This window comes from Dipodomys merriami, unplaced genomic scaffold (genome assembly GCF_024711535.1).
Source record: "Dipodomys merriami isolate MVZ:Mamm:240054 unplaced genomic scaffold, mDipMer1.0.p SCAF_1, whole genome shotgun sequence".
NCBI classification, from domain to species: Eukaryota; Metazoa; Chordata; class Mammalia; order Rodentia; family Heteromyidae; genus Dipodomys; species Dipodomys merriami.
In genome coordinates, this window is record NW_027202270.1 from 48,728,660 (window position 1) to 48,756,468 (window position 27,809).

Genomic DNA, 27,809 nt, shown 5'->3' on the forward strand with positions numbered 1-27,809 from the left:
AGTTTTCGTTTAATGAAGGAACCAGTTCTGAACTAAGCTAGAATTAATGCCTTCCTGATATTCATCTATGAGTAGTGTTTAAGATGTTCTGAGGTTGTTGTCCTAAACCTGTCACTCACAACACCTCAGTGTGTAGGGGATTATGCAGAGGTTCAGAATACAAATGATTCATTTCCCCAGAGTCACAATTCTATAAAATGGTTTAAGGAAAACTATTCTAATGCTAAAGTTAACAGGTAGACTATGGAGAAGATAGCAATATATACATCAATTTTTAATGGGAATATTTCTAGAATTAAAACTTGAAAATTAAGAAAGTCACATGATGGAGGTGATAACAAAGACCAAGTCACATGTCATTGAAGAGTCATCTCTAAACTTTCTCCAAAGAGCTTTTCAGGAGAAAAGCTGAGGAATCTCTGAGTAACTAAAACATAATTTCAAATATGCTGCAAAAATCTTTAATTTTTTGATGATTGGATTCAGTTAAATATCCTCACAGAATCTAAAGTTATTAAGGCAGAATGGTAATCTGTGATGTAGAGAAATTTCAATATGCAAGTACAAATAACATAGCATTTTAAACATTAGTAAAAATGAGAAAATATTTAAATTAAGAAAATGAAAAGTTAAAGTGATTTTATCTTGTAGCTTAGACTTTTGTTCATCCATAAAACTGGGTAGCTTAAGAAAAATCTGATTCATGAGAGAAATATATTAAAGTAAGTAATAAGATATGTTCATAATTTTTAAATTATAGACATGAAAGACTAGAATCAACAAATCGTTTAACTAGGGATACAGGTGGACCCATTGCAACAATGAGATGTACAAGTCATTATGTCGAAAAGCTAACTTTACAACTTTGGTCGGGGGGTGGGGGGGGAGGAGCAGATGGGAGGAGGTGGAGGGATTATGGGAAAGGATGGGAAGGGGAAGCAAAGAGGAGGCAACAATGCTTGATAAGAAATGTACTCGTTATCTTGCCCATGAAATTGTAACTCCTCTGTACGGTATTCTCACAATAAAAAAAGAAAAGAAAAGAAAAGAAAGACGAATCAGTAACCTCTCTGTCAGTCACCTTTAAAATAAAATTTAAATTACAAAAAGACAAGAATCAATACCAACTCTAGTAATATTTATGAGATAAGACTATAATTACTTTCTACTACTTTGTATCTTATATCTCAATCTTTTACAAGAATTATCTTTCAGTCAGGAGTTGGCTCAGTCAGTGGTAGAGTGCTTGCCTTGCATCCATGAGTCCCTGGGTTCGATTCTTTAGCACCACATAAGCAGAAAAAGCCAGAAGTGGCACTTATGGCTCAAGTGGTAGAGCGCTAGCCTTGAGCTGAAGAGTTGAGGGACAGTGCCCAGGCTGAGTTCAGGCCCCATGACCAACAAAAAAAAAAAAAAAAAAAAAGAATTAGCTTTCATTAAAAGCTAATTTTATAGAGATAATACGGGTGTCAAATTACCACATGTATCATTTAGAGAAACTTTAGAACATCTTTTTAGGATAATGTTAGCTGACCTGAGATTTTTGAGATGGCCGTTTTTTTAGATGCTATTATGTTTAGTACTTAATTTTTGTTTTCAAAATACTCAGTACCATTTTTTTTTTTTTTTTTGGTTGGTCGTGGGGCCTGAACTCTGGGCCTGGGCGCTGTCCCTCAGCTCTTCAGCTCAAGGCTAGCACTCTACCACTTGAGCCACAGCGCCACTTCCAGCTTTTTCTGCTTATGTGGTGCTGAGGAATCAAACTCAGGGCCTCATACATGCAAGGCAAGCACTCTACCACTGAGCCACCTTCCCAGCCCCAAAATACTCAGTACCATTAAGCTATATAGTACAATAACTCTATTGATAAAATTGAGCTAATTACTGGGTATGTGAACTCCTTATTTTTAATTCTATGTCCACAAAACTATTTAGTAAAATTGCAACATAAACTATATAAATTGCTTTGTAGTAAGTAATCTGGTAACAAGTAATAATTAGATTTTGAAGTACAATGGAGCTTCATTGTAATGTAGATGAAGACACAGTGTGCTTCCAGGTCCTTACCACTTTTAGAACCCAACTAAATCAAGAGTGAGATTTAATGATGCGAGATGAGTATCTTGTAATAGAATTTCCCAGAGTTTTGATGCTTTACATACGTGGAATGTCTTGGCCCAACAGGCAATAGCAGTAGCAGCTGCTGAATACACAAGTATTGGACGAAGCAGAATCATGGGCCTCTCAGAGAGTTCTTCTGAAACATCCAAACTGAGTTCAAAGAGTGCTAAGGAAAGAAGAAACAGAAGAAAGAAAAAGAATCAAAAGAAACTCTCCAGTGGGGAGGAAAAGGGAGATGAGGAGAAGTTGTCCAAATCCGGATCAGAAGAGAGCATCAGAAGGAAAAGCTTCCACCTGGGTGTTGAAAGTCATAAACGAGCACGAGAGAAGAGACTGTCCACCCCTAATCAGGTAACACAGACACTCCAATTGTGTCGGCACACCCAGGAAAGCAGTCCACAGGGTTTACTCTAGGGCTAGACTCCCCAGGAGAAGGATATTGATGTGCCTATAGGTTTAGAAAAATCCATATATTGCTGCTGATTCATGGAAAGAAATTAGACATGGATTTAAGTTGTTGTTTGAAGGGAATTACAGTTTCAACATTGTTCTACCTTCTTTACTCATCAAGTTTCTAAAACAATATATTGCTTAGAACCATTATAAAAATGAAGACACTATTCACATAATAAGGTGACTTTCATAGTTATATAATAGTTGCACTTTTAAATACTCAATCTTGGGCTGGGATGTAGCTCAGTGTCAAAGCGCTTGCCTAGCAAGTGCAACATCCTGGGTTCGATCCCCAGTACCAAAAAAGAAAAGACAAAAAAAATACAGTTAAATACTCAATCTTGGACTAGGTTTATCTTGATTCTTCACACTCTAGGCAATGGTATCAGCAGTCAATATCAGGCACCCAATGTGCAGACATCCTCCACCTCCAATCACAAAAGCTATTCAATAGTAGCTTTATGTACTTACTGTAGACCTACCTTTAGGAGGTCTGTTTATCTATTTGTGTGGAACTGCTTTTTGTCTTACTTATTCATCTGAAACTCATACCTCAGGCCCCTCTGCATACAACTGTGTGCAGACCCTAAAGATAAACCAGGGTTTCTATTCTTCTTAACACTTCCTACACCACATGACAGACATAAAATCATTTTTCTAAAAAAACATCTAGTTGTCCCTTACCCAGCTTGAAAAGAGAGAGAGAGAGAGAGAGAAAGAGAGAGAGAGAGAGAGAGAGAGAGAGAGAGAGAGAGAGAGAGAGAGAGAGAGAGAGAGAGAGAGAGAGAGAGAAATTAAAGATATTCTGTTAAACAAGCACTGAAAACAAGATCCAAATCTTATCCATACCATAAACAGCCTTCGGCGTTACTTTCTCAGCTTTCTCTTCCTTCCCAGAAACTCACCAAACTGTGAGTTTCACTCTTACTGCAGGTTTTCATGCCTTCTTGCTTTTATTACTTAGTGCACACATCTCTCTTGAACTGAAAAGCTTTTCTCCTAATGATTCCTGTCACTGTGCCACCTGCTCCCCCATTAGCTCAGATGCTTCTCATCCAACACTTAGTCTTCTGTCCTACATTCTCCCTATCTGCTCTTCCATACTACATAGTTATTACCTGCTTCAACTTTGCCTTCACTTAAAATCTCAAACTTCTACCCCATGCAACTTCAAGACCCTGTGAGACACACAGAAATAAAATACAGAGTCCACAAAACTGTTTTAAAAGATTTTTTGATGGTGAGGTGGAACATGAAAACACATGACATCAGCTTTAATAAGGTGACAAGAACTACACATGCTTGTTGTAAGGTGAAAATCTCATCAGATTCATGTCAGTGACAGTTAATTTGTCTTTATAATAGCAAGTACTGGTGTTTATTAAACTTGATGCTTTCAGAGTTTACCTTGAGTTTTGGTTTATAGGAACAGTTCATCCTGGACATGGGTCATTTAGGTTTAATTTCCACTCCCCTCCCCATCCCCCTTTGATCAAGGACAAGTTCTGCACGTTCTGAGTTTTGTGACTAAAAAACCTCCAGGTCAAACAGTGTACTTGCAAGTTATGTAACACAGAGAAGCTGATGCTTCGTCTTTACAGTTTACATGGTCTTTACACTTAAGAAAGTTCAAAAAAATTTACAATTTCTTCTGGAGATTGGGGACTGACTTACAATAAGCTAAATGACAGATTTCAATGAATAATTTCTTTATAAGTGATGCCTATCAAACAAGATGAGTTATGTGCTTAATAGCGAGGCCACTGTAAGATGTAACCACGTTGAGCTATGCAGATAACCTACCTGGACATAAAAGAATGAATTTACCAAATTAGTTCATCCTTTATTTAGGGGAAATTATCTTCTGCCATCAGGTCCAGAAGTTCAGTGGTAGTTTTCTGATTTTTACTGCTATTCAAACACAGGTCACCTTATATTTATTTGCTTTTTCTACAGTCACCACTCAGCATCCCTGGTTCCTTGTTTTCTGCAAGGCGCAGCAGCCGAACAAGTCTTTTCAGCTTCAAGGGGAGAGGAAAAGAGATAGGATCTGAGACAGAATTTGCCGATGATGAGCACAGCATTTTTGGAGACAATGAGAGCAGACGGGGTTCACTGTTTGTGCCTCACAGACCCTGGGAACGGCGCAGCAGTAACATCAGCCAGGCCAGTAGGTCCCCCCCAATGCTGCCAGTGAACGGGAAGATGCACAGTGCCGTGGACTGCAATGGTGTGGTGTCTCTGGTTGATGGACCCTCAGCCCTCATGCTCCCCAATGGACAGCTTCTTCCAGAGGTGATAATAGATAAGGCAACTTCTGATGAGAGCGTAAGGACATTTTCCATAGCTTAGGCATGGCTGGGATTTTTCTTCTGCATCAGTCTCTCTGCTGAGGGCCTGCTTCTGGCCCATGAATGGCACTGCATTCTGCAATCCTATCTCACTCTTTAGAAAGTGGAAATACGTCTCAAACTTTTAACTCATTTACCTACTTGATTCACTTTTCGTTATATGCATCTCTTCCAAGATACTTTATATCCCATTTTGCAAAAGTACTTATCTATTGATGTTGTGATTAAAAATTACAACTCGTTGATTTTTAAAAGATACCTATAGAGAGAAGTAGAGAGAGATATCAGCACACAATGCTTTGAGAGTGCTAATTTTATCCATTGATAATACATCCCATATCAATAAAGAAATTCAGATTATTTGCCACCTACTGTCTTTTCAGGCAACTACATATATATGTGTATATATATAATAACAATTATTATAATAGCAAAAACATAGGATTTCAAGAACTCTATGAGGTGAATGGGGAAAGTGAAGCACAGGGGAAGAAATGGGTTTGTTCTTATCACTAAACTAAAGAAAAACTAAGGTTTAAACTAAGACCCTATGTTGCACAGCTGTGGTTCTTAACCTCCCTGCCCCACTGACTCTCCAATGGAAAGCAGGCTTCTTACCTTGCAAATAATTCAGAATGGCTGTGCTTAATTCCCTACAGCAATGGAACATGCTGCTTTCATTTGAAAAGCACCTTTCAGGAAGTGGCACTGTGGCTCAAAGTGGTAGAGCACTAGCCTTGAGCAAAAGACCTTAAGATGCAGGGCCCAGGCCCCACGTTCAAGCCCCACGACCAACAAAAAAATGATAAAAAATAAAATAAATAAAAAAGACTTTTCCTCTGCCAACTATGAATACAGAATGAAAGAGCTAAGACCCATACACTGACTCAAATAAATACACATGAACACAAAACTGATAAGACTCCAAAACAGTATCAAGAAATAAGAAATCCTGAAAGATTATAGAGATTTATTAGGCAAGAAAATGACATCTTTCAGATTCCTGGAGTCTCTAGGATACTTCCTTAATCCATTCACTATTCTTTATTGCACTACTCAATATCATCAAGGGCTAGGACTAACCCTACAGGCTCCTAATATATGCTATATGTTAATGTATTACTATTAGCAGACTTTGTAGTATTTTAAGTGAGAATAAAATTTCATCAAAGCCATGACCACACATGTTTCAGTTTGGATAAATGCATGTGCACAGAGATAACTTGGACACCTTTAAGCTTGCATGATACAGCTTCAGCCTTTCTGTCAAGGTTTTTTTTCTTTTCTTATTCGTAAGCATGTAAAAACTGCATGGATCTATTTTTATGTTTTCTTTTTCAATGATGTGCATAATGTGTAAAATATTATGTAATATATATCAGAATTAGAGATTATTACACATATTTAAAGGAAGTGGTTTTATTTAAAGGATTATTTTTGACATAGAAAAAAATCAAGCCTGCAATCTTAAAGCCAAAATTGCAAAAGCAGATACATTATAAATGCAACCATTGCAATAAAGTTTGGCATAATACATAGTTTAGATGAAAAATGGCAAATGATAAAATTTCTATACTTTGGACATGTCTAGAGGAAAAAAATATTATCAGGCAAATAAAGTCTTGCTAAGCTTGAAGGAAAATAATTTGCTTCTAGAAAAATCAGTAAAATTAGTGATTGTAACAGAGACAATGTGATTATAGAGAGATCTATTTACATAGTGATGTGTTATTTTTCTGTACATATGTGCATACATGTATACATGCACACACATATATATGCCTGAACATTTATATATGTAGATATACATACATACATAAGTGATTATATTTATACAACTACACAACTCTAGACTGTATACTTATATGAACTATATTAACATACATAGTTTTATAAAATATATATTGCATAGTGCATAAGGCAAGTAGCTAACAGTTGTGGAGTTGTGGAATTGTTTGTGGACATATGCATGTGTGTGCATATGTGTGTATACAATGTATATGTTGGCCTGCACTGAACAAGTATAGTTTTCTAAATTGAAATTTGCTACTATGCTTAAAAGTAAGACATTGTCACTTTAAACAATGACTATGTCTGGTGTCCCTGAGCTCATATTCCTGCATGGCAATAACTTCTAGAGCTGAACAGCATCAACTCTTACTGATGGTGCTTACTTTCTTCATTTTACGACAGCTTCCATCAGTGCAGAGTGTTGTTTTCAGGCTGAGTCCTTTATCATCTTATACTCACTATGGTAACTTTTATTAGTGTTGTTACCCAACTGTGAGTAATTATAGAAAATATTATTGGAAAATAGTGAATTCTGCTACATTACACATTCAGTGCTGCAGAATATTTGTATAAATTGGATATTCAAACAGATAGGGGGATGGCAGAAGTTTTGTGACCACAAAAGCAGCTAGATTTGTTTTACTTAAGTTTCAATGCTCACCCACAGTATGAGGCAAGTTTTTCTATCTCTACTTTACCCATGATGAAACAGTCTAGTAACTTGCTTAAGATCCATACTCAGCTGTTCACAAGTAGCAGATCCATAATTTGGACCCAAGAATCTAGAAGTCTTTCTTTTAATTATTCACTCTAGCTACCTAAGCAGGATTTTACTTTATAGATATACTTTATTAGAATCTATTTTTGGTGGTGGTGGTGGTTGTGAATTCAGGGCCTAGGCACTGTCTCTGAGCTTTTCTGCTCAAAGTTAGTGCTCTACCACTTAAGCCACAGCTCCAGTTCTATTGCAGGCTCTGTTTGTTTGTTTGTTTAGCTGAAGGTGAGTCTCATGGACTTTCCTGTCCAGGCTTACTTTGAAATTTGTTCTTAAATTTTAGCCTCCTGAGTAGCTAGGATTACAGGCATCAAACACCAGATAGAATTCTACCCTTAAGTCTTTAATTAATCATCTTTTTTATTTCAGGGCACAAGTAATCAAATAAGAAAAAAAAGACGGTCTAGTTCTTATTTCCTGTCAGAGGATATGCTGAATGATCCCCACCTCAGACAAAGAGCAATGAGTAGAGCAAGCATATTAACAAACACTGTGGAAGGTATGTGGTAGTTATCTTCTTAACTGAAATAGATGCTAAATTCACCTTTAAGTAGTTCCATGAAGGTCTGAGGAAGAATTTTCAAACTGTAAACTGGATTTTAGCAGTAATTTAAAAAAACTGATGAAATCTTTTTTATGTGGTTAAAATGGATGTTGCTTTTTGTGATTCAAAAATAGATATCATGTGAAATGCCATTACAAAGATAAAGTACTAGCTAGAGAAAGCCACATTGCTTCAGGGCTGTGCGATTTTCTCACTGTACAGTCTCAGAAAGGACCTCATCTCTCTGAAATTCTCTCCTGTAATAAGCAAAGACAGCCATAGGTGTCAGTTTTCAAAGACGTGCTGCTTTCTACTCTGTGGAATGTGCCCTGGGGTTGACCTTGTCTATAGACTCACCCTTATCCCCCTACCCTCCCATTATAACTGCAAATTTTTAATCCAGCACATATGATTAAGGTGAGAATAAAATACACCAATGGGGTGACTAGTGAGTTCTTTCATAAATTATTTCTTATCCATTGGTTCTGGTGTTTTTTTACATCAGTAAAAGCTTTTCCTGAACAGAATAGAATTGTCTTACTATTGTTCTGAGATCAAAGAAACAGAAAAATATATTTATGCTGTTGGAAAGCAAACATTTCACTCTCAAACATCAGTCCTTATTTTTTAATGTATATATTTTTTATTGTAAAGATACTGTACAGAGGGGTTACAGTTACATGAGTAATCAGTACATTTCCTATCCAGCATTGTTATCCCCTCCATTGTATTTGCCCCACCAACCCTTCCCTCCCCCCCTCCCCAACACTTCCCCCTGCCCCCATTCCTGAAGTTGTAAAGTTTGTTTTCAACATAGTGTCTTGTACATCTCGTTGATACAATGGGTCAACTTTTATTCCTATTTAAGCATTTTGTTTTTTCCTTTCTCCTCCCCAAATTAGAAAAATGTACATCAAATACAGTGAAAACAGGGGTTATACCATGGGGGAAGAACATACCAAAGAAATAAAAAAAATTACATAGTACATTATAAATATGTTAAAAACAATAACAAGAAAGAAAAAAAACACCTGTGTCCCTATCTTGGAGTTCATTTTACTTAACAGAATCTTATATGGTCATATGTACATAGCTTTTGACCTTTTTTGCTTGTCCTAGACCTATACTAGTCATTGCAAATAATGGAAACCATGGGACCTATGTTTCTTTGGGCCTGGCTTACTTCACTTAATATAATTTTTTCCGAGTCTTTCCATTTCCTAACAAATGTGGCGATATCATTCTTTCAGATGGAGGCATAGAATTCCGTTTTATACACACATACATGCACACATGCACACACATACGCACACACACACACACACGCACAGAGACACACACACGATTTTCTTGATCCATTCATCTACTGAGGGGCATCTGGGTTGGTTCCTATGGTAAATGATGCTGTGATAAACATAGTTGTGTTGGTAGCTTTAGTATATGGTCTTGTTTGTCATCATTTGAGTAAATTACGAAAGTGGGATTGCTGAGTAATAGGGAAGTTCTGAGGAACCTCCATACTGCTTTCCAAAGTGCTTGAACAAGTTTACACTCCCACCAACAATGTAGTAGGTTTCCCTTTTGGCCATATCCCTTCCAACATCTGTTGTTATTAGATTTCTTGATTATAGCCATTCTAACTGGGGTGAGGTAGAATCTCAATGTTGTTTTGATTTGCATTTCTTTAATGGCTAGAGAATTTGAACACTTCTTCATGTGTCTATTGGCCATTCTTATTTCCTCTTCAGAGAAGTTTCTCTTTAAGTCTTTAGCCCACTTATTTATTGGGCAGTTGTTTCTCTGATGATTTGTTGTTGGGGAATTTAATTTTTTGAGTTGCAGGTATATTTTAGATATGAGACCCTTGTCCATTGTATGGCTAGTGAAGATCTCCGAATCTGTGGGCTTTCTGTTGATCTTGTTAGCTATGTCCTTTGCCATGCAGAAGCTCTGCAGTTTCATGCAATCCCATTTGTCCAACCTTTCTTTGATTTATTGTTTTCTGGGTCTCTATTAAGAAAATTTTGGCCTTTGCCAAGGAGCCCTAGAGTTTCTCCTATTCCTTCCTGTAATGTCAAACATCAGTCCTTCTATGTCTGATATGTTGGTGTATTTTTATCTGAGAGATGATGTCTGCCTTCAGTCATTGTTTGATTTTACTCCTTTCCCCACTCCTTGATCTAGTGTACAGATGCAATGAGAAATTTTTCTGTACAGATACTATGGTTTCATAGAAACAACACTTTTATGCTGTCTAAAGCACAATTCTTTTAGAATATTACATAGTTTTGCTGATTTATATCTAATTATGAATAAGGTATAAAAATTAATGACTTCTTGCTCTCTGTTGTAATTTTTCCCTTCTCAGAACTTGAAGAGTCCAGACAAAAATGCCCACCCTGGTGGTACAGATTTGCACACACCTTTTTGATCTGGAATTGCTCCCCATATTGGATAAAATTCAAAAAGTTTATTTATTTTATTGTAATGGATCCTTTTGTAGACCTTGCAATTACCATTTGTATAGTTCTAAACACATTATTTATGGCTATGGAACACCACCCAATGACTGAAGAATTCAAAAATGTTCTTACTGTGGGAAATTTGGTGAGTGTTGTATTGAGTGTGGAGTACCCACAGCTTTTCTTTTTCATCATCATTTCCATTTTTTTAAATCAATGCATCTGTATGTGGGAATTATGTATGTTTATAATATATCGTAAGAGTCCATATGTGATATATGGTATTTTAAATAATTTTATAGTAGTGTTAAGTTTTTTAAATAATACTGTTTCTGCATTTGTCACTTTATGAGTTAAGGGCTTTGTCTACAGCATGACTATCAACATTCAGAATTTTCATACATTTTACATATATTATAATTATAAAGTAGATGCTCCTTGTATTTTCAGAAAAAATATTAACATCTTATTTTGAATAATAGGGAGAAAGTATTTGGCTTTTGGAATTCCAAAGACTTGAATTTTAATTTTGACCCAGTCTCTTGCTAGTTTTGATCTTGGATTAATATTTTGAATTCTCTTCAAGAATTAAACACTTATTCAGCCTCAAAAGAAAGAAATTATGTAATTTCCTGGATGTAAAAATAGAACTGGAGATCTGTATGTGGAACAAAATTTATGCTTCTCTCTTATGCAGAATCAAGGTTTTAAAATTGACATGCAAATTAAAGGGAGGATTTGGAAAGAAGGGGACCAGGGACAGGGGAAGAAGGGAGGATAGTAAAGAAAGCGCTAGGGGGAATATTATTAAGGTACACAATATCCATGGTGAAATACCATAATGAAGTCCATTATTTTGTATAATTGTTATAAACTTATTTTACCAAGAAGAGAAAATCAAGGTCAATGTTTTACCTCTGAGTTATTACTTTCTTTCCTCTGTTTATCTTTAATAATTGATTATCTAGTTTGTTTCTTTTTCTTTGTTTCTTTCTTTCACTTCTTTCTTTTTTCTTGCATTATTTCTCTCTCTTTTTCTGTTTTTCTGATATTGGAGTTTGAACCTATTCTTGTTTAGCTTGTTCGTTTGGTTAGTACTCTACCACTTAGCTATGCCTTAAGTCTGGCTTTTTGCTTGTTACTTTGAAAACAGAATCTCATAGACTTTTCTGTCCAGGCTGGCTTTGAACTGAGATTTGGAGCTGAATGTCTCTTGAAGCACAGGAGAATTACAAGTTCTAGAATTACAGGTGTGAGCCACTGGTGTCTAGTAGAAGCATCTAGTCTGTATTATTAATGGAGGTGTGGATTTGTCAAATAAGTACCATCTCCAAGTTTACTGTATGTACCATTGTAAGCTCAAGGGATTCAACCATATCTCTTACCTACTACCACAACCCCAAATTCAGATACTCAATAATCTTTGAAGCTAGATTATTTACAAAATTAACCCATGTGATGATAGACCTGGGCATTTTCATTTGAGTGATCTTTGGCCAAATCTATGAGTCAAAGTTAACCCAGATGAGTCATAAGCAAGTTTTTCACTATTACCGCTTTTAGTGAGTGCTCCAATACCAGTTTCATGAATTAATTATGTTTGGAATGCACACTGTGTCAAAGATTTGGACATTAACTCTACTGCTGTGCTTGTGATAAATCTTTAAACAGAGTCAATGTGTTCTTTTTTTATTACTAAAAGTAGACAGACAACACGAAGAACAAAACAAAAACCGGCTCGAAATTTCGGTATCCATGAATGTTTCCGTAATATTTTTCTCTGAAACAATGTGTAGCCCACACACATTTCTTGTGGAGAGGGATTAATTGCCAAAGGAGTTACTTCTTTGGAATTTTAATTTCATCCTCTACATGTTATCTGATGGAACAATTAGAGCATTTTAACCTTCCAATTCTTGCATAAGAGCTACCTATATCTGTTTATAAGATTTAGTGAAACATAAAATGTCTACACCTATGAGGAACACAGCAAATGCTAAACTATCATTAATTAATTGATTCCATTGTTTTCAATAATAATAATAATAGGAAAACATATTTCTCATTTAGGTCTTTACTGGCATCTTTGCAGCTGAAATGGTTTTGAAATTAATCGCCATGGATCCTTATGAATATTTCCAAGTAGGCTGGAATATTTTTGACAGCATTATTGTGACTTTGAGTTTAGTGGAGCTTTTTCTAGCTGATGTGGAGGGATTGTCAGTTCTGCGATCATTCAGACTGGTAAGGACAAGCTAACCTTGCCACTGTATTCTATAAGTGTTCGTGACTATGCTTATTATTTAAAACATTGAAGAGGTTGAATGAAGAGGTAAGAGTAGGCCTTAAAATCCATTTATTTCCAATGTGCTTGAAGAACTAAAACCCCATATTTATTTTTACTTTATGATCTTAGAGCTGAATCTAGATCTAATTTGAAATATTATGCTAACATAATAGACATATTTTGCCTAATAGGCTAATAATTTATTTCAAAACAAGAAGTTTATTATGCTTTACATAATTTCAGAAATTATATGAACACTCAACTTATGGATATGATAATTCAACCAAAGTATTATCCCCAAAGTAATTTTCTGATATAAGAAACATATTTCTCCATGTAGTCTTAATTCTGATGTATTCATGAAAGCACTAAAGTATCAGAAAATAAAATTAAGATTAAGTAACCAATTCTAAAAGAAATGAGCTCTAAAACTACAATAAGAAGCTTCTAGTCACATGTAAAATAAAATCACACACTTCCTGTTGTAATTACATTGTAGCAAGCCTAGCAGAATAACAGGAATTTGAAATGAAGAAGAATAATCGCTTTGAACAAGTTAATAATAACAATATTATACCATTCAATATCTGTTTTAGACTTACAAAAAAAATCAAGATCTAAAAAAAATGTTTTATAATGAATGGCTCTTGTTTATTTGTAGCTCAGGGTATTCAAGTTGGCAAAATCATGGCCCACACTGAACATGCTAATAAAGATCATCGGCAACTCCGTGGGGGCGCTGGGAAACCTCACCTTGGTGTTGGCCATCATCGTCTTCATCTTTGCGGTGGTCGGCATGCAGCTCTTCGGTAAGAGCTACAAAGAATGCGTCTGCAAGATCAACGAGGACTGCACGCTGCCCCGCTGGCACATGAACGACTTCTTCCACTCCTTCCTCATCGTGTTCCGCGTGCTGTGTGGGGAGTGGATTGAAACCATGTGGGACTGCATGGAGGTGGCTGGCCAGACCATGTGCCTTATTGTTTACATGATGGTCATGGTGATTGGAAACCTCGTGGTAGGTACAGACATCCAGTAGTTTAAAACTCAGTGTTTAAATCATCCTATAATATCATATATCAAAAAGCAGGCCTTCCTCCCCTTAGTCGCCCTTCTCTGAAACACACTTGCTTGTCCAGAGCTGTGTTTCACTCATCGTTAAAGCATTTCTCAGTCCTATCAAATTGACAATTCAAGTTAATCATCATGGATTCCTAACCACCTACTTCCAGAAGTTTCTTTGGCACAGTTTTAATCTTTGCTCTTATAATTCTGACAAGTTGTTTTAGAGGTGGCCAGAATAGGGGTAAATCTTTTCTCCTCTATGGTAATTTTGATTTTTTTTAAAACTATGAAGTATATTATTTGGGCCATGAAGAGACTTACATTAAGTAGCAGCTACATTATATTATAGATGCAACTTAATGTTTAGATAAAATTTATGCTTCATAGTTTTGTGAAAACTTTTTAAGACTGAGAAGTCACATGGATTCTTACTTTAGGGAGACAACAGAAATGGTTGTGTTTGAAAATAGGGGGTTTCTTCAAGGGTAGAAATTGTCCTGAACTCTTTTACAACTTTTTTTATTGTGAAATACCACACAGAGGGATTACAATTATATGGGCAAGATAAAAGGAGATAGACAATGACACCAGCAGTGTCATTTTGTTACATGCTCAGACTCCAATGAGCTGAGCTTCTTATATTCTTTTTTATTCTATCTATCTATCTATCTATCTATCTATCTATCTATCTATCTATCTATCTATCTATCTATCTATCTATCTATCTTTTTTTGTGTGTCAGCCAGGACTCTGTCCCTTAACTTTTTGTTCAAGGATAACCCTCTACCAATTGAGTCCCCAGTTCCACTTCTGGCTTTCTTTTTTGGAAGTTAACTGGAGATAGCTTCATGGGCTTTTCTACCCAGGCTGAATTCAAATTGTGATCATGAGATCTCAGCCTCCTCAGTAACTAGACATGAGCGACCAGTGAGAACTATCTTTTCCTCTTTAAAAGAAACATTAATTTGTGAGCTGGCATCATACTTGGACAAACTGTTTTATTATAGTAATTCAATAAGAATTATCTGTTCCATTGATTGTAACAAGCGATTTTTACCTTCTGGGAAAAGTGAATAGAGGTGGCATGAATTATTTCAGTTCTATAAGTACTGGTCTGATTTTCTTGTTCTATTTGTTTCTTACAAGTAACAAGTAGTAATAAAAAGTAAATGTTTTAACTTCTTACATTAATTGAAGGGAATTTGACAAAAGGATTCTTATTACAGAATGAACATGGAAATTATGTAAGAATAATGGTGAGGGCCCAGTCTTGTCCCCCACGGTAATTCTTCATGATTAGAACTCTGCTTCCTCAGGACATCAGGCCCAGCATGAGAGACCAATGAGGAATTTACTATCTTCTCCACCTCTCATGTCTTTTTCTGTGCAGGAAAAGATGCTTTAATTTGATTATCATTGATTAATTAATATTATTGAGGGTTTTTAGGAAAGTGTGCTTATTTTCTTCCTTTTATTTTCTTTTTCCCTATTTCTCTATCTCATCCCAACCTGCCACAGGTCTTGAATCTGTTTCTAGCATTATTATTGAGTTCATTTAGTTCAGACAATCTTACAGCAATTGAAGAAGACACTGATGCAAATAATCTTCAGATTGCAGTGGCCAGAATTAAAAGGGGAATAAATTATGTGAAACAGACGTTACGGGAATTTATTCTAAAGGCATTTTCTAAAAAGCCCAAGATTTCCAAGGAGATAATACGAACAGAAAATCTAAATAATAAAAAAGAAAACTATATCTCAAACCGCACACTTGCTGAAATGAGCAAAGATTACCATTTTCACAATGAAAAAGAGAGACTCAGTGGTTATGGAAGCAGTATGGACAAAACCTTGATGGAAGAAAGTGATTATCAATCATTTATTCATAATCCAAGCCTCACAGTCACAGTGCCAATCGCCCCTGGGGAATCTGACTTGGAAAATATGAATACTGAGGAACTTAGCAGTGATTCAGATAGTGACTACAGCAAAGAGGTAAAATTGCTTCATACATAGTGTTGCATATTATTAAGTAGTATGAAATGAATCAAAATTGCACATGTCTATCCCCTCTTTTGTTCTAATATGTATGCATGGATGAGGATCTTGTGTGTGTGTGTGTGTGTGTGTGTGTGTGTGTGTGTGTGTGTGTCTGAGTGAGTGAATGACTGAGTTTATACAACAACTTCCTGAAAGTATAGCTTGCAAAGTTTTCTTATTGATTGTTATTAATTGATTTAATCTTTTTGTTATATTTGAAAGTTTGAGATATCCATGAATCTTCCCACCTTTTTGTTATTTTATTATTGGTTGTAGCATCACCCATACTCTCCTTCCTTAGTGTCTGACAAATCAACCTTTGCTCCTCATCACCATTACCTACGTATTCACTGTGCTAAACCATTGTAAGTGGAGCCCCAACTAGTTCCTCTGCCTCTACCTATTCTACTCCACTTACTGGATTAATTTCATTCTGATTCAATCCTAATCATGTCACTCTTGGGATATATCCATGGTCCCCAAAGTCTCCTAAATTATACAGAGTGGATAAGCTCTTCCATTGGGAGTCCTAACCAGTTTTGACTGGTTGTGCTGCTTGTACTCACCTGAGGATTCATGACCCATACTAAAACAATTTCCTTTTAGGTCATACAAACTTTATTCCTGTGTGATTTTGTGATTTTCTTCTGTGGCACAATTCCTACATGGATCTGCCAAAGCAAAGTACTCAATTCCTCATATGCAAAATTATCTGTACAATAAACTATAATTTGCATTGATACAATAAATCATAGAGTATATTGATAGTTTTCAGAGCAAAACACAAATGTTATAAGGTGATGATGTATTGTTCTGTCCAAGTGAATGGAATAGCTTATCAGTTTACAGCCTACACAATTTTTTATTCTTCCTAGATTTGCATTTTCTTTCTCTTTTTGAGAAATTATGGTATGTGTCAGATAATAGTCTAAGTTTATTGAGAACAATAACTTCTTTAACAGCATTTTTGTATCCTCTTTTCACACCTTAACTTGTATACTTCTGTTCAACTCAAGGTATGTGTTGAACTGTTTTCATTATTATTATTTTCCACAGAAATTATTCATAATATTACAAACTCTTCTGCACCAAATTAAGGCCCTTATGGTCACAGCCTGGTGCATTTTTCTCAGGTGTAAGCCCTGCTGAGTTAATTATTAGGTTCTTATATTAAGGCTTTTACTATGTTACCTGGCTTACTTATGAGACACATGTGCTTTGCAATCACTGTTCAAGTACAAGTCATTAGCTGGAAATTGTCTCCATTTTATGACTTATTGAATTGTAATAAAAAAAATTATCCCATATGGCATATCTTTTGAATAAAACCGTTTTTTCAAGCCCACGTTCTGTTAGGAGAATATGTTTATTAGAATTGATCTGTGTTGATAGCCTTTTCTCACTATATGAAGAACTGTAGAGTATGCTTGCTACTGTACTGTTACCCTTGCTCAGATCTTAGTTATTTGAATGGATTAATTTTACTCAAGAATGCAAGAGAAATGTCCTCATTACTTTATTATGTAACTGTAACCATTCTGTACATCACCTTGACAATAAAAAATTAAGTATAAAAACTGGTAGAAACAGAAAAGGAATGCACAAGCAATTCTTTTTTTTTTTGAGGGGGGGTCCGGTCGTGGGGCCTGAACTCTAGGCCTGAGCTCTGTCCCTCGGCTCTTCAGCTCAAGGCTAGCGCTCTACCACTTGAGCCACAGCGCCACTTCCAGCTTTTTTCTTTTTGCTTATGTGGTGCTGAGGGAATGAACCCAGGGCCTCATGCATGCAAGGCAAGCGCTCTTCCACTGAGCCAACTTCCCAGCCCTGCACAAGCAATTCTAATGTGTACAAATTCTATTTTTCATTGTTATTTTAGCAGTAAAATAGGAATCTGCTTGTTGCATAATGGAAACTACTATGTTAGCATATCTATATAGAATGTTCTGCTTTTGTATTTAAAAAGTTCCATAGATCAGCAGTCCACAGGACAATTCTGTCCAAGATTCCATCTGGTTTCCTAATTTTGCAGGCATCACATATGTGCATAAATGACTGATATAATTTCATGCCCAATTTCTAGAAAGTACCCAATTTCCAAACCCCAAGAGGTTTAGACTCGAATAGCTTGGGCTTAAAATAGATGTACAAATGTACAAATAGTTATAACAGAGCAAAGCAAAACAACTTATATAACAGGACAATAATAGAGCATGTATTAGGCAGAATGCACATGGAAAGAGGTGGTGCTTAAGCTAGATCCTAAAGTACAGAGATACACAGATGTAGCACAGAAGGAAATCTCCAGCAGAGCAAAAGCATTCATATTGATTACTTCATTCACTCACTCATGTTTCCATCCATTCATGTATTCAGTATTTACATTGAATGCGTTCATTTTTTAAATGACCTAAACCTGCTTACTCATTATGAAATGCAATTATTTTATTTTATTGATTTTAAAACTTGCTCAAATATGTAGCCATCAAGACTAAATTTCTATGTCCCTTTAATATAGCATAGTAGTGGTTTTAACTAGATTGTTACCAGATACAAAATCCTGTGTGTGTGTGTGTGTGTGTGTGTGTGTGTGTGTGTGTATGTGTGTGTGTGTGTGTGTGTGTGTGTGTGTGTGTGTGTGTGTGTGTGTGTGTGTGTGTGTGTGTGTGTGTGTGTATGCCGGTACTGAGGCTTGAACTCAGGGCCTGGGTACTGTCACTGAGCTTTTGTGCTCAAGGCTAGTGCTCTCACAGGACATCAAGGTGTGTTTTCCTTATAGAAGTAGTTGCTTCATCAAAACAGCATTTAAAATTTTAGTTATATAGATCTTTAGAAAATAGAATCCACTTTCCCAGAAGTACAGTTAATGGAAAGACTGAAGTCTTATGGGGTGTGGCTCAAGCAGTAGAGTACAAGGCCCCTGAGTTCAATCCTCATTGCTACCAAAAGGATAAAAGTAAGTAAATACATAAATATTATTTTTGTTTTTAATAAATGTGTAAGTGTTGCTTTCCTGAAATGCTGTTTGGAATATCAAGTTAATTACATTCGCTAATTAAGAGTAAACCAAAAAAGTCTAATTTTAGAATACCTTTGTTCAAACTACACACCCTTTTACCCTATTCCTCTGGGTAGTGTTTGGAATGTTGCTTGTATTGAAGAGCAAATGGCATATAAAAGATTGCATGAGCATGTTTTAATATTTAAAGTCATCTTTTAATGAAGATAATTATATAACTGGTTCATTATTTTTAAAGTCTATATTGAATAATATTTAATCTTATTCCTTTGTTTCAAATCTGTGACTTAGCATTGTATTTGTAGCATGCATGCATTTGCAAACAGATAAGTAATTTCTATTAATAGGTACATGACATTAACATTTTCAATCACAGTTGACCAAGCTGTTTCATCATGCTGCTTTTCTAAATTTCAGGACCTAACTTCACTTCCCACAGGGGTAAAATCAAAGTGGATCCATTCAAGGATGCTGCTCTGTGCTTTAACCAGACAGAGACATATGTGACCACTTGTATTCAGGTTACCTAAAAAAAATCATACATATATGATATTTTTTTCAGTGTCTTGCATGCTGTTCAGCTACAAAATCTTCCTGCCTGACCCATTGCAAGAAAGTATCAAAAAGCACAATTGTTCTATAGGTGAATTGACATCGTGGCATATCACTGGGGACATTCCATCATTTTTGTGGCTATGGACTCTTAGGCAGTTTCCAGTGCATGACCTATGGACTTTTACTGGATGGATTATAAAAGATACAGTAACAAAAGCCATTGAAGCAGGTTTAATTTAAAAACCTCTATCAACTTTAAACTGAGTATACTAAAACTCAAAAACAAATTTTGTGTGAAAAATACTTCAGTTGTAAACAAAGTCTCAGCATGAAAGGAACATTACATTTTTAGTCCTGTATTTAGAGATAAAGAAAATGATATTCAGTCTGTAGTTGGTGCTTTCTTACTACACATCCAGGAAGTTGGGGACAGAGCCTAGAAACCCAACTTTGAAGTCTAAAGTTTAAGTATATTTTAAATTATTTAAGCATAGTGATTACTAGGACTTTGTTGTTTATAATTAGTTCAATGCTTCACATTCAATACTATTTTTATATATGTTACTTCAATTAATGCTTAATAGGCTCCATCTATGAATGAGTGATAAGGTGATTTTAGAAGCAGTATTGCTCACTGTTGAGAATAAGCTATTGACTATAAATATATTCAGAATAGCCTTTTAAAGCTAGGTATAAATCTGTTTGTCAAGCTGCATGTTGGTGGCTCATGCCTGTAATCCTAGCTCATTCAAGAAGCTGTTGAAATCAGCCTGAACAGAGAAGTCTGTGAGACTCTTATCAACAATTAATCAGCAAAAAAACCAGAAATGAAGATACGATTCAATTGGCAGAATTCCTATCTTGAGCTAAAAAAGCCCAAGGGGTAAAAGAGCTTAAAGAGACTGAGGTGCTGAATTCTTACTCTAATACCAGCACAAACACATGAAAAAAATTATTTGTAAGCTAAAAAACACTCCTGATAACTAGCAATAATGACTTGTTTTATGTAATACTTCTAAAGAATAGAAAAGAAGGTTATGCTATCTAGATATACAATGATACTTTGAGTTAATATTATTATACCTTGTTGAATGATTGAACTCAAATAGGGGAAAATCCATGTCAAAAATCTTGCCTTTTTTATAATCCAGTTCACATTTTGAATTTCCCTGTCATTGTTGAAATGTTTGTTTTCTTTGTTTTATATTCAGGAAAGCAAACTAAACTCTGCATACACTAGTGACAATGTTAACACTATACAATGCAAAAGAAATGCTTTAGTTCATATGACATTCAAGGTGCCCTTAAGTAAGAGACATATTATCTACTTCAAATTGGTAGTGACAGGCCTGTTTCTCAGGCTACCACATTTCCCTCACCTAGAGCCTAAAGATTTACATATGTACTATAGTATCTATGTAAGTAGGTAAAAGTATATAACACTTCAAAAAAACCCTCCGAAATATATGTACATATATATTTATTCATGTTGTGAATTCATAAATTAAAATGTCTACCAAACAATTATTAAAATAGTCTGGGTGCATCTTAAAAGTGAAAGTTCTCTTACGAGGTTAAAAACCATGTACACATCAATAATAAGGAATAGTTTGAAATTTGGCATACCTAGAGGTTGTAAGAGATGTTTCATCTAGTGGATTCTTAATATTAGAAATCCACATTTGAAGAGGTTATAATTATTAGTCATTGGAATTTGTCCATTCTTGCCCTTCTTCATTGTAGTTAGTTGGGGAGATGATTCAAATGTGCAAGTTGTGTGATTTATGTTTTTCTTCCGGTCTGTTTTTAAATTGTGAAAAAAACTTAACAAGCTTTATCACTGCTATTCGTAACTCACCCTGACAGAAATAATGGATCTACATCAATGTAGCATAGAAATACTCATTTAATAGGATGTTCATAGTTGCCTGCCCCACTGATTAAAAAAAAGACTTTGTGCATACACATATGTATATTTTCAATGCCACTTTTACTAATACCTTTATGCTGTGTGATAATAATCACAGAGAATAGTATGCACTAAGCATAAAGATATTTTATGATTCTAAAGCTTAATAGTTTATATTGAGCCTAAGATTTTAATAAACCTTTATAGACAAGAATCGATTTAAGTAAAATTAGAAACTTTTTATTTTAGCCCTTTCTTTTCTTTGAAATATTTCACAAAATTAAACTATAATTTTTAGAAAACAAGCATGTATTTTATTAACTAGCATTTTTCTGTATTCACTTGTCATTTAGCAAATAAGAAAGAAAAATGAACTCTACAATTGATAGACCACTCTAACATTTTATAAAACAGTATTAGGAAAATTTGACAAGAATTTTGCTACAATTATGTATGTATTTTCTCTAAATATTTGTGTGTGTGCATGTGTGTGTGTGTGTGTGTGTGTGTGTGTGTACACGCACGTGCAAACATGTTTGATCATAAGCGTTGGAGAGGGAAATTCGTTTGTGTTATGATCACTGTAATGATCATAATTACAGTGAATTCATTGTTCTCATGTGTAAGTCTATCTTTGTTTCAGAGTCTGCATGTGGTATTACTTTTGGTAGTCACTACCTTGACTTTGGAAATAATAGTTCATGATATTTCCTATTATATCATTGTAAACTAAAATGGATGGTGCTGAAATGGCCTTGCACAATTTGATTACAATATTTGATTATCATGAGCTTGTTTAAAGACCTTCTGTCTATATCATCCTGTTACATATTCCAAAATCCAAGAGATTAGAGAAAAATGCTTGGGTTTTCTTGGCTATTTACAAGCTGCTTCTGCTAACTATGAGGTCTGACTTTTCAGTGATTTAGCTTTAGTATGCTAGCACCTGTGTGCTAGTACTTTGCAATAAACAAAACTAATAATGAAATGTGATCAATATTTTCCAAAATTGTACTTAGCATTAGACTATTACCTGTGCCAATTTGTTCAGATACTTGTTAGTAACATAAAATGCATTTTTTGCAGGATGTGTAGATAGAAAGATCAAACAGAGATCCACTGTAAGGTCCCTGGACCTCAACATGTGTTTATACATTTTTATGACCATTATGCTGCTGAACTTTATTCATAACACTTTGCATGAGTGATTCTTAAGTGAAACTAGACTGTAGGACTTGAACAAACCCTCAATGATCTCTTTGGTGGGGGTGGTGGATTCCTTTGTAGAGACGGAACCGATCAAGCTCTTCTGAGTGCAGCACAGTTGATAACCCTCTGCCAGGAGAAGGAGAAGAAGCGGAGGCTGAACCTGTGAATTCCGATGAACCAGAAGCCTGCTTTACAGATGGTATGAGAAAACCTGAAAATGTTTTGTTTTAATCTGTAATATTTTTGTTTATTTTTTAATTTTATTTTATTGTAAAGCTGCTATAGAGAGGAGTTACAGTTACACTGTAAGATTAACTAGCAGCTATTTACTGAAAAGTAAATAGACATTTCCATAGCAATTTTGCCAAAGGTCTCTGACTAACAGCTAATCCTGGATCTCTTTCTCTGTCTCTCAGTTTTAATTTTCACACTCACAATACTCTACTGACAATAATTTCTTTTTTTATTTTTTTTAATTTTAATTTTTATTTTTTGTGAACGTACTATACAGAGGGGTTACAATTACATGGGCCAGATAATGAGTACATTTCTTATCAAGCATTGCAGCCTCCTCCTTTGTTTACCCTTAACATCCCTTCCCAGCCTCCCCCCCCCCCCCGCCCCTTCACCCAATACCCCGCCCCCCGCACCAAAGTTGTAAAGTTCGTTTTCGACATGACAACTTGTGCTTCTCATTGTTGCAATGGGTCTACCTGTATCCTTCAACGACTTGTTTTTCCCCATCTCCTCCACAAATTATACAGACATCAAATATAGTGAAAGCAGGGGTTATACTATGGGGGAGGGACATACAAAGGAACAAAGAAATAATCTTATAAATGCATTAGAAACAAATGCATGAAAGAAAAAACATTTAAATACATATCTAAGGGTTCATTTTCCTAACATCACATTATCTGAACTTTTCTGCTTGACTCATACATATACTAGATATTGCAAATAAGGGAAGCCATGGGACCTGTTTCTTTGGGCTTGGCTTACTTCACTTAATATAAATTTTTCCAAGCCTTTCCATTTCCTAACAAATGGGGCAATGTCATTCTTTCTGATGGAGGCATAGAATTCCATTGTGTATATATCCCACATTTTCTTGATCCACTCATCTACTGAGGGGCATCTGGGTTGGTTCCATATCTTAGCTATGGTAAATAATGCTGTAATAAACATAGTCGTGCTAGTAGCTTCAGTGTGGTCTTGTTTGTAAACATTTGGGTAAATGCCGAAAAGTGGAATTGCTGGGTCAAAGGGAGCTCTATGTGAAGTCTTTTCAGGAACCTCCATACTGCTTTCCAAAGTGGTTGAACAAGTTTACACTCCCACCAACAATGCAGTAAGGTTCCCTTCTGTCCACATCCCCTCCAGCACCTGTTGTTGTTAGAGTTCTTGATTATAGCCATTCTTACTGGGGTGAGGTGGTATCTCAATGTTGTTTTGATTTGCATTTCTTTTATGACTAGGGAGGTTGAGCACTTCTTCATGTGTCTATTAGCCATCCTTCTTTCTTCTTCAGAGAAGTTTCTCTTTAAGTCTTTAGCCCACTTATTTATTGGGCAGTTGTTTCTTTGAGGATTTGTTGTTGGGGATTTAATTTTTTGAGTTCCAAGTATATTTTAGATATGAGACCCTTGTCCATTGTATGGTTAGTGAAGATCTTCTCCCAATCCGTGGGCTTTCTATTGATCTTGCTAGCTATGTCCTTTGCCATGCAGAAGCTCTGCAATTTCATGCAATCTCATTTGTCCAACCTTTCTTTGATTTGTTGTGTTTCTGGGTCTCTATTAAGAAAATTTTGGCCTGTGCCAAGCAGACCTAGGGTTTCTCCTATTCCATCCTGTAATGTTTTCAGAGTGTCTGCTTTGACTCTGAGGTCTTTGATCCATTTGGAGTTGACCCTGGTGCAGGGTGATATATAAGGATCTAGCTTTAGTTTTCTACAAGTAGTTAACCAATTTTGCCAGCACCATTTACTGAAGAGGCTGTCTTTCTTCCATTCAATTATTTTAGCTCCCTTATCGAAGATTAGTTGGCTATAGGTCTATAGGTTCATTTCTGGGTTTTCAATTCTATTACATTGGTCCTGAAGTCTGTTCTTACGCCAGTACCAAGCTGTTTTGATTACTATGGCTTTATAGTAGAGTTTGAAATTTGGTATTGATATTCCTCCAGCAGTGTTCTTTCCGTTGAAGAGCGTTTTTGCTATTCGGGGTCTACTGACAATAATTTCTGATTCTCATTTTATATCAGCAATTCACATTCCCTGTACCACAGAACCACTAGAGCAGAAGCTCATGGGATGGATGGTACTGCTGCTCTTTTCCTAAAACATTGAGGGATTCATGAACACTCGGCCAATTTTATACTCTTGACCAGTTTGTCTCAAAAACATTCTTCTGAAGCCCTTCCCTGATTTCAGAAGCCATACCCTCCCCTTTGCTTTATATTTCTGAGAATTCTAATTCTTTTCCTATTTAAATTACTATTTTCTTCACATCCCCAAAGTAAAAATATATCCCAATATTTTCAGTTCCTAGTTACTTTTTATTGTGTGTAAGTCTGAAAGATGTGTGAGACTTGCATGAGCATTTTTGTGCTATGGCTACAAAAAACAATTTTTTACCCTTAATACTCCTATGTTCTAGGTCTTGAGTTCTAGATTTTGAGTTTTAGATCTTGTGAGTTATAGGTCTGGCCTAGCAATGACCTTTTGGTCAATTGAATCTGTTGCCTTAAAAAAATTAAGGTGTTTTCCTTCACTCAAACTACTGTATCTTCCAGTCATTAAGTCATGTAATAACATATGATCTATTCTTCCTGTCAACCTGAAAAAAAAAAGCACCAACCTTTCTAGTCACTGTTTCATTAAAAACACGGAAGACAGGGATAAAGTCTTCCAGAAGATTCTAACTCATGGCAAAATTCAAGAACCTTCATCTATAGGATAAAATAGGAAGTCTTGTGATATTCCCCTATATTGCACTCAATATATTTTTTCTGATAATAGCCCAATTTATTCTTACTCACTTGTTGCCTTATTGAGGACTTTATTACTCTTGGAATTTTCCAGGGGTCTAATTTAAAGTAACAGTAACTTTTGCCTTAGCCTTGGAAAGTGTACACTACCTTCTAAACAAGTATCATCCGAGTTAAAACACAAACCTAGAATAGAATTGCAGAACTACTCTATGAGCTTTGAACCTGGTAAAATGAGTTTTAACAAACTACTACCCCTTCAGATGCTTCGTCTTTAAAGTGGGGACATTTGTATCATGAAAATTTTGATGGGATCAAATGAAATAATTATGGATTAATTAACACCCCTTTTCCTTTTTACTTCTTTGTTTTTAATTTTGTTAACAAACTAGTACAGAAGGTCCATTTGCATTGGTTTCAATGTCTCACTGTTGTTAACTTAACATAATTATTTTTATAGAAATCATTGACTAGATTTTCTTGAGATCTTTTGCATTAAGCAAAGTGACAAAAATAAAAATACCTATAAATTCCAATGAATGCATGGATTTCCTCTAATATGTAACATATTCATTGTGTATAAGAAGCAAATTATTTGGGTATAATCAATATAATTTTGTGTTTGCTGAAGTTACTACCATAAGCAAACTCAGTATAATTTTCTTTAGGAATTTTCATTGGTAAGCATTTAAGAATTTGATCCAAATATGTGGTGTATTTCTTAACAAACCAGTTGACAGCCTTGTGAAATTAAATTTTTACAAATGCTATCAAGATATCCTGTGTCCATTTTATGAATGATCCTTACTTAAAGTTTTTGTATGATTAGAAAATAATATGAGATAATCAAGAACTTATTTCCAACTGTACTATTTCCAACTTTAGGAGTTATCTTATGCAGAACTATGAATAGGTAATTGTACGTGTGTGTGTGTGTGTGTGTGTGTGTGTGTGTGTGTGTGTGTGTGTGTGTGTGTGTGTGTGTGTGTGTGTGTGCTGGTCCTGTGCTTGTATTCAGGGACTGGGCATTGTCCTTAAGGTTTTCTGTTCAAGGATATGTTTACCTCTTGAGCTACCACTCCATTTGGGCTGATACTTAATTGGAGATAGGAGATTCACAGATTTTCCTCTCTAGTCTGGCTTTGAACCAAAACCTTAAGGTAATTTTTAATCCTACAAAACATCATTGAGGATACTTCTAAAATAATTCATAATTTTATATTGGGGTCAGTGTAGAGAAATATTATGTAAAAAATTTTTCAGGAAAAATTTGGACCAATGATTGATAGAACAAAATAGAATCACATTAGGTTCAAATGTTGATTGAGAGAACATAATGGAGTCACCTTACTTTGGTGTGCTCAACCAGTGACTATATATACAGCTGCCACACTTGGTGGGTCAAGAAGCTCAATCAGATCAGCCTTTGAAGTACTTCTATATAAATATTCATTCCTTCATCAAGTAAACCAATAGTAATTATGCACTTTTTGTATATGTCAAACTCTTAACAATGAAGGAAGATAAAATTGTGAATGCCCTTTACCCAGATAAATATGGTAATATGGAGAAATCAAAAGAAAAGGGTAGGAATTAAGGATGAGGTGTAGGAACTATCATGTAAAAGTGGTTGTTTGAAAGTCTTTCTATGAAGGTGACACTTGATGTATAGTCAGTACACATGGGCCCTATAAATATGAGGAAGAGTATTTTGGGCAGAGAAACTATGGAACTATCTAGAGGTAGGAGATGCATAACATTTAAGGAAAATCAAGGGGCAAGAATGGGTTGAACGAACTGAAAGATGAGTAGTAAAGACTGACAGTGGAGATTGGAGTAGAGGGAAGGGCAGAACCTAATAGTTATGCAGGACTGAAGTCCTCCAAAGGATCTGACTGTATGACTCACAACTTACAAGGAAGGGCAGGTGGTTCACAATGGCAGAAGCTGGAAAATTAAGGTTCCTGCAATAATTCAGGTGTGACGTGATGGGGACATATATTAACATGACAGAATTAGAGATGGGGTGAGTATAAGATTCTTAGTATATTCTGTAAGTTAAGGATTTGTTGGTGATTACAAAAGAAATACAAAAAAAAAAAAAAGAAAGAAAATTAACAGGAGTCAAAGATGACTCCCTGTTTGCTGCCTCAAAAACTGGAAGTATACTACTTCAATGATAAAAGATGAGATGGCTTATCAGGATGGGAAATTATGGATTCTTTCACTTGCATTAGAAA

General features: G+C 35.5%; 1 protein-coding gene across 1 annotated transcript in view; it reads left to right on the forward strand.

Moving 5' to 3' along the window:
* Positions 1 to 27,809, forward strand: part of Scn9a (sodium voltage-gated channel alpha subunit 9) — a 153,575-nt gene that overhangs the window by 84,973 nt on the left and 40,793 nt on the right. Inside the window, exons 11-18 of the mRNA XM_070021655.1 lie at positions 2,185 to 2,472; positions 4,531 to 4,902; positions 7,861 to 7,990; positions 10,404 to 10,642; positions 12,568 to 12,741; positions 13,446 to 13,802; positions 15,368 to 15,844; positions 22,657 to 22,777. Coding sequence (XP_069877756.1) covers positions 2,185 to 2,472; positions 4,531 to 4,902; positions 7,861 to 7,990; positions 10,404 to 10,642; positions 12,568 to 12,741; positions 13,446 to 13,802; positions 15,368 to 15,844; positions 22,657 to 22,777 — 2,158 coding nt within the window. The remainder of the gene's footprint in view (positions 1 to 2,184; positions 2,473 to 4,530; positions 4,903 to 7,860; positions 7,991 to 10,403; positions 10,643 to 12,567; positions 12,742 to 13,445; positions 13,803 to 15,367; positions 15,845 to 22,656; positions 22,778 to 27,809) is intronic.